The sequence below is a fragment of the Elgaria multicarinata genome, chromosome 10 (assembly GCF_023053635.1).
Source record: "Elgaria multicarinata webbii isolate HBS135686 ecotype San Diego chromosome 10, rElgMul1.1.pri, whole genome shotgun sequence".
NCBI classification, from domain to species: Eukaryota; Metazoa; Chordata; class Lepidosauria; order Squamata; family Anguidae; genus Elgaria; species Elgaria multicarinata.
The window spans coordinates 16,477,372-16,489,735 of record NC_086180.1 but is presented as its reverse complement, the minus strand read 5'-3'; the positions used below and the strand labels follow the sequence as shown (position 1 = coordinate 16,489,735).

At 46.2% G+C, this 12,364-nt stretch overlaps 1 protein-coding gene across 1 annotated transcript in view; it reads left to right on the top strand.

The window, feature by feature from the left end:
• HPSE (heparanase) overlaps positions 1-11,832 on the top strand; it is a 32,607-nt gene extending 20,775 nt beyond the window's left edge. The window contains exons 8-12 of the mRNA XM_063135600.1: positions 191-297; positions 2,791-2,905; positions 3,806-3,924; positions 8,192-8,338; positions 9,977-11,832. Of these exons, the coding sequence (XP_062991670.1) occupies positions 191-297; positions 2,791-2,905; positions 3,806-3,924; positions 8,192-8,338; positions 9,977-10,136 (648 nt within the window). The 3' untranslated portion in view covers positions 10,137-11,832. The remainder of the gene's footprint in view (positions 1-190; positions 298-2,790; positions 2,906-3,805; positions 3,925-8,191; positions 8,339-9,976) is intronic.
• Positions 11,833-12,364: the final 532 nt, after the last annotated feature.

Below are 12,364 nucleotides of genomic sequence, written 5' to 3'. Positions count from 1 at the left end.
GCCAGTGGATGCACACAACAAGCTCACTGGGAGCCTACCATACACCCAGTGGCTGAGTGAATAGGCCTTCAGCTCGTCCACTCTCTTCTCTCCACTATCTGAAGTCGCTGAGACGCTCAGCCAGGTCTCCCGGTCCTAACTCTATGCATTGACTCGCCTTTCTATGCTTCCATTTTACAACGTTCTATAGATCGTGAATGAAACAGTACCGGGCAAGAAAGTGTGGCTGGGAGAAACAAGTTCAGCCTACGGGGGTGGCGCGCCTCACATGTCTAATACGTATATTGCTGGTTTTATGTAAGTACTGTCACGTAAAGTCAGTGTATGCCTCATGTATCTTTAATGGGAGCCCCTAGTGGGAGAGGTGACCCCTGAAAGCTAGGGGATCTTTTTACTGGAAGTAAAAAGACTGTGTCTATGGGTGGGTGGGTGTGGAGTTTCCAGAAAAAGAGGCCTGAGAGAAGAATACGAACCACCCAGAGAGCTTTGTGAACCGCCCAGAGAGCTTCGGCTATTGGGCGATATAAAAATGTAATAAATAAATAAATAAATAAATAAATAATACGAGATTGATGCCCTATTCAAGAGTTCCTAAAGTAGATATACCAATCGCACAAGGATGGGTATAGCCCTGTCCCTCCATGGTCATGTTTGTCACCCTCTGCTCATGGAAGGTGGCTGAAGAAGAGAACCGCTTGTATCTCTGGAAGGTCACCATGCAATTAAGAATGTGATAATGGAAAGGGTAGGGCTAGAGATTCCCCTCCCCCTTGTGTCTTTGGTATATCCACCTTAGGAATGCCTGAATAGGGCTAGAGAAAAGCCTAGTTTGACCCAATTGGCATATAACAGCAGCAAATTGGGGGTTAATTAACCCAAGATATGCTGTGATGTGTGCTGGGCAGGTTTTGCAGCCATTTTGTATGATCAACTTCCGATTGGCGGTTGTGACGTGACATCTGGACTCAGACACTATAGGTTAATCATGGGTTAAACCACCCAGAGTTAACTGACAATTAGTACTCCGCTTAACTGTGATTTATTCAATGCACAATTAGCCTATACTGATTGGGTTTGGGCATCACCTCTGAACGGAGGTTGATTATTCTAAAGGCTGTGGAACGTGCCCAGCGTGTGCTGCAACAAATCCTGGCTTAATTGACCTATGATTTGCCACTGTCACATGCAAAGAGGCTCTTTGTGTGACCAGGAGTTGACAAATAAAGCACCAGTGGTTTGCCTAAAGTTCACCTCTGTCTTCTCTGGGAAATAACCCACTCGGCTGGGATACTGGCGTAGGCCAAAAGGCCTTATTATTTGTCTAAGGATGCTTCCAGATGGAGGGCAGCTTGTGTTAACACTGTGGCACTGTGCAGCAATTCCATCTTTTTTTTCTGAACGGATTTTCCACGGTAAGAAGAATAGATGGAAGAAGCACTGGGAAAACATGGGAGGGTTGCAGGGGGAAGGCAACGATGACGTCTGGAATTCCTGTAAAAGTCTTTGAATGAGGAAGGGTGAGGGTACAATAAAAACCTCACCTGGGGGATGTCTATACGACGCTGCTTTGCAGCTGCTGCAGGCCGGGAATGCCAAATCTCGAAGGCAGGAAGGAGCTCAGGTTATCTGGTGATCCTCCTGCTAGTCAAGCCCGCCCCTTGCCCTATGCCCTGCCTTCCTGGGGTTACCCTGCACTGGGATCCATCCCTAGGAACACCCCTGAACCGAAGCCACCACTGACAGACAGGAGAAACAACGTGGTGGCATCGGGGCAAACGGAAAGTCGTGGTAAAAGGGCATTGCGAGAAAGCGCAGTTTCGAAGGTAAAACCCCGATGTGGCTGTGAGTTGGCAGCTGCGTCATTTAAACAATGCAGCACCACTGCACAGCCACTATGCGGTACAGAGGGCATATAGACAAGCCCCTGGAAGCACCCTTAAAAATACTGTACATTCCTTCTGTGGAATATCAAGACCGCATCAAGAAAACGAGCAACTCTGCATTTGTCCAAACAAGAGAAGCTATTGCGATCATTGATACCTGTTAATGTCCAACCAACTGGTCGTTGCCAGGAAAATCCAGTGATTGTGCAGTTGGCAAACCATAAGGGAGGCAAAACCACTGTATGTTTTATTTTAATTCCAGGTTGAAATTATTGGTGGCATTGCCCTTTGTAATTTAGGACAGAACGTCCTATGGGACATGAGACTGTCTCGTGGGGCGCTCTGTCCCAAATTACAAAGGGCAATGCTGCTAAGGGTATGCAAGCATTCATGTCACACAGGATTTTCCTTCTGATCCCTGCTTGTGGAAGAGCTCTGTGCAAACCAGCAGCTTGCCCACATTTACATTAACAGAAGGGGGTTCACTTAGAGAAGTCTCACGTGTGTGTGTGTGTGTGTGTGTGTGTGTGGGTGTGTGTGTTGGAATTTGGGAGCTGTGTGTCTGGATTACTGTGGGATTCTGTAATTAAGAACAAGCACTTAAAGTTAAGGGGGCCGCCTTATCTCTGCCAATAACAGAATATTTTTCTTCAATGTTGTGTCTACTCCTTTTGAGTACAGCTGTTAAAGGTCACAGTTACAGCCTGTATGCCAATTAACATCCAGGAATAAACTGTTCTGTACTTTATTCCTGTTAAATGATTAAAGGATGCCACTTTAAAGTGGCTCCCATTTCTACCACGTGCCGAGAACAAAATATCACAACCCTTTGGCTAGAGGAGATTTTCCCCCTTATGCCCTAATTGCTTTAATCTTGGATGTGTTTTTCTTTTCTTTTATTTGTCAGGTGGCTGGACAAACTAGGGCAGTCTGCCCTGCTGGGCATTGATGTGGTGATGAGACAGGTTCTATTTGGAGCAGGAAGCTACCATCTGGTGGATGCCAGATTTGACCCTTTGCCAGTATGTGTGCATTTGCAATGACGTTTCCCCTCTAGACGATTTGTCCTTCTAGCCCAGATGTGTGGGACTACAGTCTCCATCAGCCTCAGACAACATTGGTAATGGTCAGGGATTTTGGAAGCTGTAATCCAAAACATCTGGAGAGCACCAGGATACCACAATTATGGAGGGAGAGGCTATGAGTGGCTACGAGTCTTGATGGCTTTATGCTTCCTCCAGTATCAGAGGCTGGGGAGGGTGGGCGAGAGGGTGCTGTTGTACTCATGTCCTGCTTGTGGATTTCCCATGGGAAACCGGTTGGCCACTGTGAGAAAAATGAGAACGTCCACAACACTCTCTCAACATCCCAAATAAGATGTGGAAGACTCCATCTTATTCCTGCCTATCTTTGCACAGGGTAACTCTTTGCTGATTATACATCAAGCTATTATTTGAAGACAATGACCCCATTCACATGTCACCATGAGTTGTTGAGATTGAAGAAGGAACAACTCACCATGTTGGTTCTTGCTGCCCAATTGCAAATGCTGGAGCCGGGCACAGCAGCTCTGACCCTGGCGTCCAAACCGAGAATTGTAGGTTGTTGGGGGAGGAATAACTGAGATTGGTAACCCAACAACAAACCATGGGTTACAAGTCTTCGTTGTTGTTCCTCCCCCAACAACCCACAATTCTGGGTTTGGATATCACAATAAACAACCCAGGGATGGAGCATCCCTAGGTTGTTTAGCTCAGTGGGGGCAGGGGTAGCCATGACATGCAAAGCGGGTCAATAGTTCATCAAGTAATTTAACATATTTCTTTAACGTTGGTTTTTTGGGGTCATGTATAAAATCTCTCTCTCTCTCTCTCTCTCTCTCTCTCTCTCTCTCTCTCTCTCTCTCTCTTAATGCAATGTAGGATTATTGGCTCTCTTTGGTGTACAAGAAACTAGTAGGCAATAGAGTCCTGCATGTTAACCTTACAGGTGAAGACCCAAGGAAGCTTCGGGTGTATCTTCACTGTACGAACGAGTACCAGTAAGTGCAAAATCAAATAGCCTCTGAAGACATTAGAAATACAAGTGGCCCATTCTTGGAATTTTCCCCAAAGCAAGACAGGGTTGTGGATGTTTCCCGATGAGCCTTTTTATCCTGCAATCACCCTACCCCATTCACAGAATTTTACAGGGGGACCAGAGGGCAATTGGTTCTCTAAATGAACTATTTATTGCACGTTCGTGACTGGCCGCTCACGGAGGTTTGTGGGTCATTTTGACAACGACGTGAACCTCCTGCAAGTTTCCCACTTCTTCCTCCGGTTATTCCGTTTAAAACGCCCCCAACAACCTTGGGTATCTTGATTCTTCGGAAATACCTTAGGATTTCCTACTGTGTGTAGCCAAAGACATACTACAAAACACCCACTAGAGGGCACTGTCCCATTCATACTTTGAAAATGGAGAGGAGAAAAAGTTTTCAATTGCAGACCACATGGTCGCTCCTCTCCTCCCATGTAATTCAGCTCATTACAACTGCAGAAGAGAAGCAGAAAGCAAAGCGCTGGAAAGCGAACGTGGTTTCCCTTTAATCTAAAGAAGCCCAGTGTCTTCAACGCGTAAACCTGCCGTGTTTGACCCAACCACTTCTTCCATCTTCTTCCTTATCATGAAAAATCAGTGAAGAAAGGAAAGATAAAATAGCTGCACGATGCCTTTTGGCTGGTAGTGTTGAGGCCTCCGTCTGAAAGCACCCTAGGAAAAGGTGCAGGGGTCATTGTGCTAGCCCTGGTGCAGCCCCTCAGGACAGCGCCACTGCACTGGATCATCTCAAGCCTTGCTCACGTCAGATGTGGGGAATGAAGGAGTGGCAATGAAGACCCACCTAGATCTTTATTGCCGCTCCTTTGTTCTCCTGCTTTTGAAATGTGGCACATTCTGCACCGAAGTCCAAAATGAGATGGGAATTCTCACTTGACAAATGCCTTTCTACTGGGGCTTATTTGCCCTCAAGAAATGACAGCTGCTTAGTTTCCATTCATAAAAATGTAGTAGAAGCCAGGAGCCTGGACAGGGCGGGAAAACAACTCTCTCTCTCATTCATAGAATCATAGAATAGTAGAGTTGGAAGGGGCCTATAAAGCCATCGAGTTCAACCCTCTGCTCAGTGCAGGAATCCACCCTAAAGCATACCTGACAGATGGTTGTCCAGCTGCCTCTTGAAGGCCTCTAGTGTGGGGGAGCCCACAACCTCCCTAGGTAACTGGTTCCATTGTCGTACTGCTCTAACAGTCAAGAAGTTTTTCCTGATGTCCAGCTGGAAACTGGCTTCCTGTAACTTGAGCCTATTATTCCGTGTCCTGCACTCTGGGAGGATCGAGAAGAGATCCTGACCCTCCTCTGTGTGACAACCTTTTAAGTATTTGAAGAGTGCTATCATGTCTCCCCTCAATCTTCTCTTCTCCAGGCTAAACATGCCCAGTTCTTTCAGTCTCTCTTCATAGGGCTTTGTTTCCAGACCTCTGATCATCCTGGTTGCCCTCCTCTGAACATACTCCAGCTTGCCTCCGTCCTTCTTGAATTGTGGAGCCCAGAACTGAACACATTAGGGATGTGCTCCGCTCCGATTAGGAGCGTAGAAGCAGTAGCGGATTGGCCTGCTCCGCCTTACCCAGAGGCGGAGTAGGAGCGGACCGTGGACCCCCTAGAAGCAAGGCGAAGAGAAGCGACCATTTTTCGGAGCTCCGAGTTCAGGCGGAGCGCTCCGGTCGCCATCTTGAAAACATTTCGCCATAGGATTGCATTGCGGCAAATAATCGCGCATAACTACGTTGTTTTTGAAGCTATCGCTCTGGAAATTCTTGTGCTCAGAGAGTCGTGGATGGGGGTCATTTTGAGACCACTCTCACCTCTCTGCGTTGTCCGTGTCGCGTGCTATATTTTTTTGAAAATCGGGTCAACCGCGCGGCTCAAACTGCGTTTCGGCTTTTCGCCCATAGGATTGCATTGAGGGAAAGAATCGGGGATAACTGGGGGGGGGTTTAAGCTATCGTTCTGAAAATTCTTGTGCACAGAGAGTCGTGGATGGGGGTCATTTTGAGACCACTCTCAACTTTCTGCATCGTACGGGTCGCGGGCTAGACGTTTTTAAAAAATCGGCGGGAAAAATACCTTTTTCAAAGGGCTGAGGGGCAGAGTCAGCTCCCGGTCATGATGATCCCAAAGTTGGAGGAGGGCATAGGCAAAACAGGTAACTTGGGATTCTGGGAAACTTCTCTTTCTTCATCTGAACGGGCTTTTCCCCGTGTTTTTTAACACAGTAGCCCCACCAAATGCACAAACACAACCTGAAATCATATACTAAGCCAAGAATAAGAGATAGAAACACAGCACTGCTCCCCACCCTAACATTGGGGAACAACTGAATCGATGTGGTGCAAGGGGATGAGCTCCCCTAGGGCATCTCATCGTGGACGTGCCCCCACTCTCTCCTGCACTGGAAGGCCATAGAGCCTTCCAAAGAGAGTAAAATGGTGGAGCAATGCCTCTCATGAGTTGAAGTGAATGGTCACTTTTCAGTGGTGGAGCAATGCCTGTTCTGAGTCGAAGTGAGCGTTTTACTTCTTCTCGGAGCTGTGGCTGTCAGTGTCTTGAACTGGCAGCTACTTCCCCCTCCCCCGGGCACGTCCCCCTATTGCTGGTAAAAGACAGATATAGCCTTTTAAAAAAAGTTCTTCTTGTTGTTTATTGAGCAACACTGCTGCTTTTAATTCCACCCCTCCTTTGTTTATTGATTGATTTATTCCATTTTCTATGCATTACTGGCTTATCCTTGGCTCACTTCCTTATGCCCCCAGAAATGCCAGCTGCATGCCTGCCTGCCTTCCCTCCCTCCTCCCCTGCCCACCTCGCAGGGATGGTGTGTGTGGGGTGCCCGATTTTCAAAAATTCGCCAAAAATCAGGGGATGATGGGATTGCTTTGAAACTTGGCATGCGTGTGTATATCCCCATGAGGTGTCATGGTGCCAAACATGAGGTTTCTAACTTGAACAGAAAAAAGTTGTATAATTTTTTAGCTTTCAATGCAAGCCTATGGGGGGGGGAAACGGAGATCCGGATCCGGAGCTCCGGGCGGAGCGGAGCGGAAGTGGGCGGAGCGGGGGCGGGGCGGAGCGGCCCGATCCGGAAAATGGCGGATCTGCAAGTGAAGCGGAGCGGGGGGTCCGTGCACACCCCTAGAACACAGTACTCTAGATAAGGCCTAACCAGGGCCGAATAGAGAGGAACCAGTAACTCACACGATTTGGAAGCTATACTTCTAATGATGACATTTGGTTCTACACCACCACCACGACCAAGAACAATGGTTTTTCCAAGCTGAAAAGCTGGGTTTTAGGGGCAATATGCTTTGTCATTTGATACTAATGGAACAGAGTTGATTTCCTAAAAATGTGGATAATAATGTCACACTTTCTTCCTAAGGTTGTAAAGACAGCCGCTAAGTCAGGATCTGGATTACTTTTACTATTCAGTTTATATGAGCAAAATGCCCACCACTATGTGTTTATAAAGTGTAGGCAGACTCACATATTGCTCTCCCCATGGGATCCGTTTGGGTGGAGACTGAGCCACACCCACCTTCTTGCAGAGGTAGGGTGTGTGTGTGTGTGCGTATGTAGTTTTCCCTGCCCTGTGCACTTTTCTCTGCAAAGGTGCAGCACTTTTTCCTTCCCATAAAAGCGAATCTCCGCCTTTCAAATATTAATCAGCTTTCTTCAGCCTGGTGCCCACCAGTTGTGTTGGACTACAATGCCAGTAATCCCTGGCTGGGGATGATGGGAGTTGCAATCTAACACATCTGGAGAGTACCAAGTTGGAGAAGGTTGGAATATGGGAGAAAGAAAAGGGAGTTGAATTTAGGGTCAGGTTTGGCCTTCCCTCAGGTGTGGTGGATTCTAACTTTGCTCCATAAAACTCAACGGAAACTAAGAACTGATCCAGTTCTTAGCATCATAGACCTGCCCTGGCTTCCACAAGACAATGGAACCAATTACTTAGGGAGGTTGTGGCCTCTCCCACCCTAGAGGCCTTCAAGAGGCTGCTGGACAGCCATCTGTCAGATGCTTTCTGCTAGATCCCTTCAGTGACCAGAAGGTTGGACTCAATGGCCCTTCCAACTCTATTATTCCATGATTCTATGATTCTAGACAAGATAAATTTTCCCAGGTGTGAATAAAGCATCTGTTCTGTACGTTGCTTGTTATATATGGTTGTTTTCACGAGCTGCTTGATTTTTTTTTTCTTCCAGTCCAAAGTACAGAGATGGCGACCTCACCTTATTTGCCTTAAACCTCTGCAACAGCACAAAACATTTACACTTGCCCGTTTCCTTATCCAAGAAACAAATAGATGAATATCTTTTACTACCTGAGGGAAAAGACAGCATACTTTCCACGTGAGTAGTCCAGCATGCCATGTCATTCTAAATAATACTTGCATAATTTTTAAAAAGTAGGTGAATTTACACAGGAGACATCCCCCCCCCACCTTCAAAATTTGTTAAGGATCTGAAACTGCAATCCTACTCTCATTTACCTGGGAGCAAGTCTCATTGAACTGAACGGGATGCTTCTGAGTAGACATGCATAGGGTTGCGCTGTAAAGATGTTAATATTTCTTTTAACTGCCCATTCATTACTTCCAGTTTGTAATACTGGATAAATGGGAGAGTTTGAGACCTTTGCCTAAATTTGCTGAAAGTAATTCTATCATTTGCCATTATATACTTTTATATTGTATATTTTATATACTTTTATATCGCTTTTATATTGTATTTTATATTGTGGTTTTATACCGTTGTTTTATACTTTGAATGTTTTTAATTTTTGTGAACCGCCTGGAGAGCTCCGGCTATTGGGCAGTATAGAAATGTAATATATAAATAAATAAAATAAATAAATAAATAAATATACCATTCTCAATTCGATCATTCTCAGTTACATCATTCTCAATGAACTCTGGAACTCTCAACATATGAAAAGTTATCCAAATATTAAAATAAGTAATAGTGTAATCCTGTATGTGTGTATTCAGACGTAAGCTTCATTGAGTTCAATGGGACCAGGCAAGTGTATTTAGGATTGCAGTTGTAGTGTCCTTGCTGTTTGAAATTCCACAGGACATAAAATTCATATCAGAGAGGAGGTAGTGGATGCGAGGTGTACTTTGTACTTAAACCATATCCTTAATACTGTGTTGCATATGTTGCTCTCCTCCAATATAATATCCTGCATTTCAACAAAGCTGAAAGCACGAAAATCAACACAAACTGTGTTGAGATTCGCTAAGGTCAGAGGTGGACAGCTAGTAGCCCTGGCTAGTAGAGTATTTATAGTGATAGTGGTACCCCAAATAACATACAGTGCTGAAATATGGGGGGGGCCACAAAAGTACGCCCAGTTGAGGTTGCCCAAAATAACTTCTTAAGGACACTGTCAGGTCTTCCACCAGGAACTCCCACCTGCTATACAAGGGCGGAACTTGGGGTATTGCCTATAGCATACTATATTTGGAAGACTATGTTTTTTTATTATCTTAGAATGAAACATTCGATAAATAAAGTAGTAAGCCTCTGCGTAAATGAACAGAGAATTTCTCCTTTTAGAAATAACTGGGTACACCGATGCAAAACCAGAAACTTTAGTCTTGATCCCAAAGTAATAGTGGGCGGAGACGTACAAGACCAACATGATGCAATAAGACGAACACTACATTTCACAGTCACTATTATATTGTCCTGCACCGTCCACTGCTTTATTATCTCTATGACCCACACCTCATTATCTTAATTTGAGAAATGATCATGTAAAAAAAAAAATGCAATAAAATCCTGCCCAAGCTTACGATTTATTGTTCTATGCCAGTCTTCTCCAACCTAGTACCCTGCAGATGTATTGGACTATAGCTCCCATGCTGGCTGGGGATGATGGGAGCTGTAGTCACCACACATCTGGAGAGTTTCAGTTTGGAGGAGGCTGTTCCATTATTTCCAGCCTAGGTTTTGTGTCTAAAATATCATCCTTTCCTCTTGTAGGTCTGTTCGGCTGAATGGTCACGTTCTCAAAATGTTGGATGATGAAACACTGCCGACTCTCAGGGAGAAGCTTCTTAGACCAGGAAGCACCCTGGAGCTCCCAGCTTTTTCGTATGGCTTTTACGTCATAAGAAATGCCAAAGAAAGAGCTTGCATTTAGCAGTTCCAAGCACATTTCTAATATCTGGTTGAAAGCCACAGTCTTGTCAGACATCAAGATGTTCAACTGCTCAAGCAACAAAGCGAGTCAGAAATGAAGGGAATGTCATTGGCTCAGTATATACATATTCACCTGTTTTTCTTATTTTTTCACTGCTCTCCAGCCTATAAGTTACCTTAGCACTTTGTTTCAACCACGGCTTTCCGAAGAATGAAAGTTCTGCTGCAGGAGGGATTTCAGTTAGAGATACAATGAGGATGATGTCAGGCAACATCCCAGCCAGGTGGTATGGGTGGATTATGGGAATGCTATGGATAAATAGGCAAGCAGGCTAGTCAATAGTCTGGGACATCAGTGCAAAGCAACTAAAGGACAATAGCAATACGCAAGCAAATTCCAGGCCCTGCCAAGGAGCATGGAATAGGTGCTTTCTGTGTTTTTTTTCAGCAGAGGTGGGCAATTTGTGGTCCTCCAGATGTTTTGGCCTACAATCCCCATCAGCTCTAGCCAGCTGTAGACCCAAACATCTGGAGGCCCACAAGTTGGCCCCGTTTTACAGGGCTTCTGGGAGGCCAGAGCCAAACCCAACCGGGAAGGCTCAAGTATTCTCAAGTGTTCTTGCATTTTAAGGCAGGGTACGGCTCTTGAGTGGGCTCTTGCAGCTTTCTCCAGCAATTGTGGTGCTCTCTCAAATGAGTCCAGCACATTCATGTGGCAGCATGCTGGACATGTGCAAATTAGATATTATTTGTCATAGTCCATAAACCAATAAGAGCAGAGCTGCAATGCATGCAGAAGGTCCCAGGTTCAATCCCCAGCACCGTTACTTAGGAGCTTCTCAACATGGAGCGATTGATTGCAGGTTTATGATTGGCTATTCAGAGAGGTTTTCAGGTCATTTACATGGTGCCGTCAACCTCCAGGACGTCTCCCGCACTTTCCCCTGGTAACCTTGCTTTAAAAAACAACAATGGAGGGCAGGTGCTCGGACAGGACCAGCCTGGGGCCTTGGCGCAGGCAAACTTCCCGCTCCTGCTGCAGCCACAGGTGTGCCGTCTCGCCCAGCTCCGCCGCCTCGCCGGCTGGGTGCCCCATGCTCTGGGAGCAGCGCACCACTGCCAGCTTGCACCAGGCCACGTATGGGAGGCTCTCCTGTGCGCATAGCTCCCGGGCCAGTGCTCCGAACTGCTCGGCCGCCTCCGACAGGTACGGTTTGCTCAGGAAGCGCTGACGGAGCTGGTAGTGCGTGAGGAAGTCGCCTCCCAACCCACCATCAAAGGCTGCGGACAGGCCACCCCCGACAGACAACATCATTCTCTCCTCTCCTGATGAGAGCTGCAGCTTCTAGGCCCTACAGGAAATGACGGTGAAGCGTTGCTTGCTTGGGAACGAGCCCGGATGTAGAAAGGGGAGGGTTGGTCACCACATAAAGAAGTCAGTAGTGATCCTGGAAAGCCCCCCCCCCCCAAAAAAGCCTGGTAAGAGCTTGGGTTTTTCCCTTAATGTAGAGACACTCCAGGGCTGAGAAAGGACCATATCTGAAACTCAGGAACACCTGTCAGCGTGGCCAGCCTTCCCCAACCTGGTGCCTTCCAGATGGGCTGGGATTGAAACTCCCATCATTCCCAGCCAGCCTGGGCTGTGTACAGAATACTGAGTTAGATGGACCACTGTCTGACTCAGGCAGGTTCCAATGTTCCTAGATGTTCGTATTGCCTAAATGCAATCCTAGGTAACACTGTTTTACTTTGCTTTCATGTGTGTTGATATGTAACTTTTGGGGTATTTGCGTATTTTGAAATAAATTTATTTATATTCTGTTTGTATTGTGCACGTTTAGTTTTTTAGTTGCCACAAAGCCTTTATAGTATTATTAACAGAACACCTTTATAAGTCTTCTTAGTGTTGTTTTTTGTTGTTTTAAATTCAATTTAAAGTTCACATAAGAACCTAAGAAGGGCCCTGATGCTGGGTCAGACCGAGGGTCCATCTAGTCCAGGACTCTGTTCACACAGCGGCCAAACAGCCATCAGCCAGGGATGAACAAGCAGGACATGGTGCAATAGCACCCTCCCACCCATGTTCCCCAGCAACTGGTGCACGCAGGCTTACTGCCTCGAATACTGGAGATAGCACACAACCATCAGGGCTAGTAGCCATTGATAGCCTTTGTCTCCAGGAATTTATCCAACCCCCTTTTGAAGCCATCCAGATTGGTGGTAGTGAGT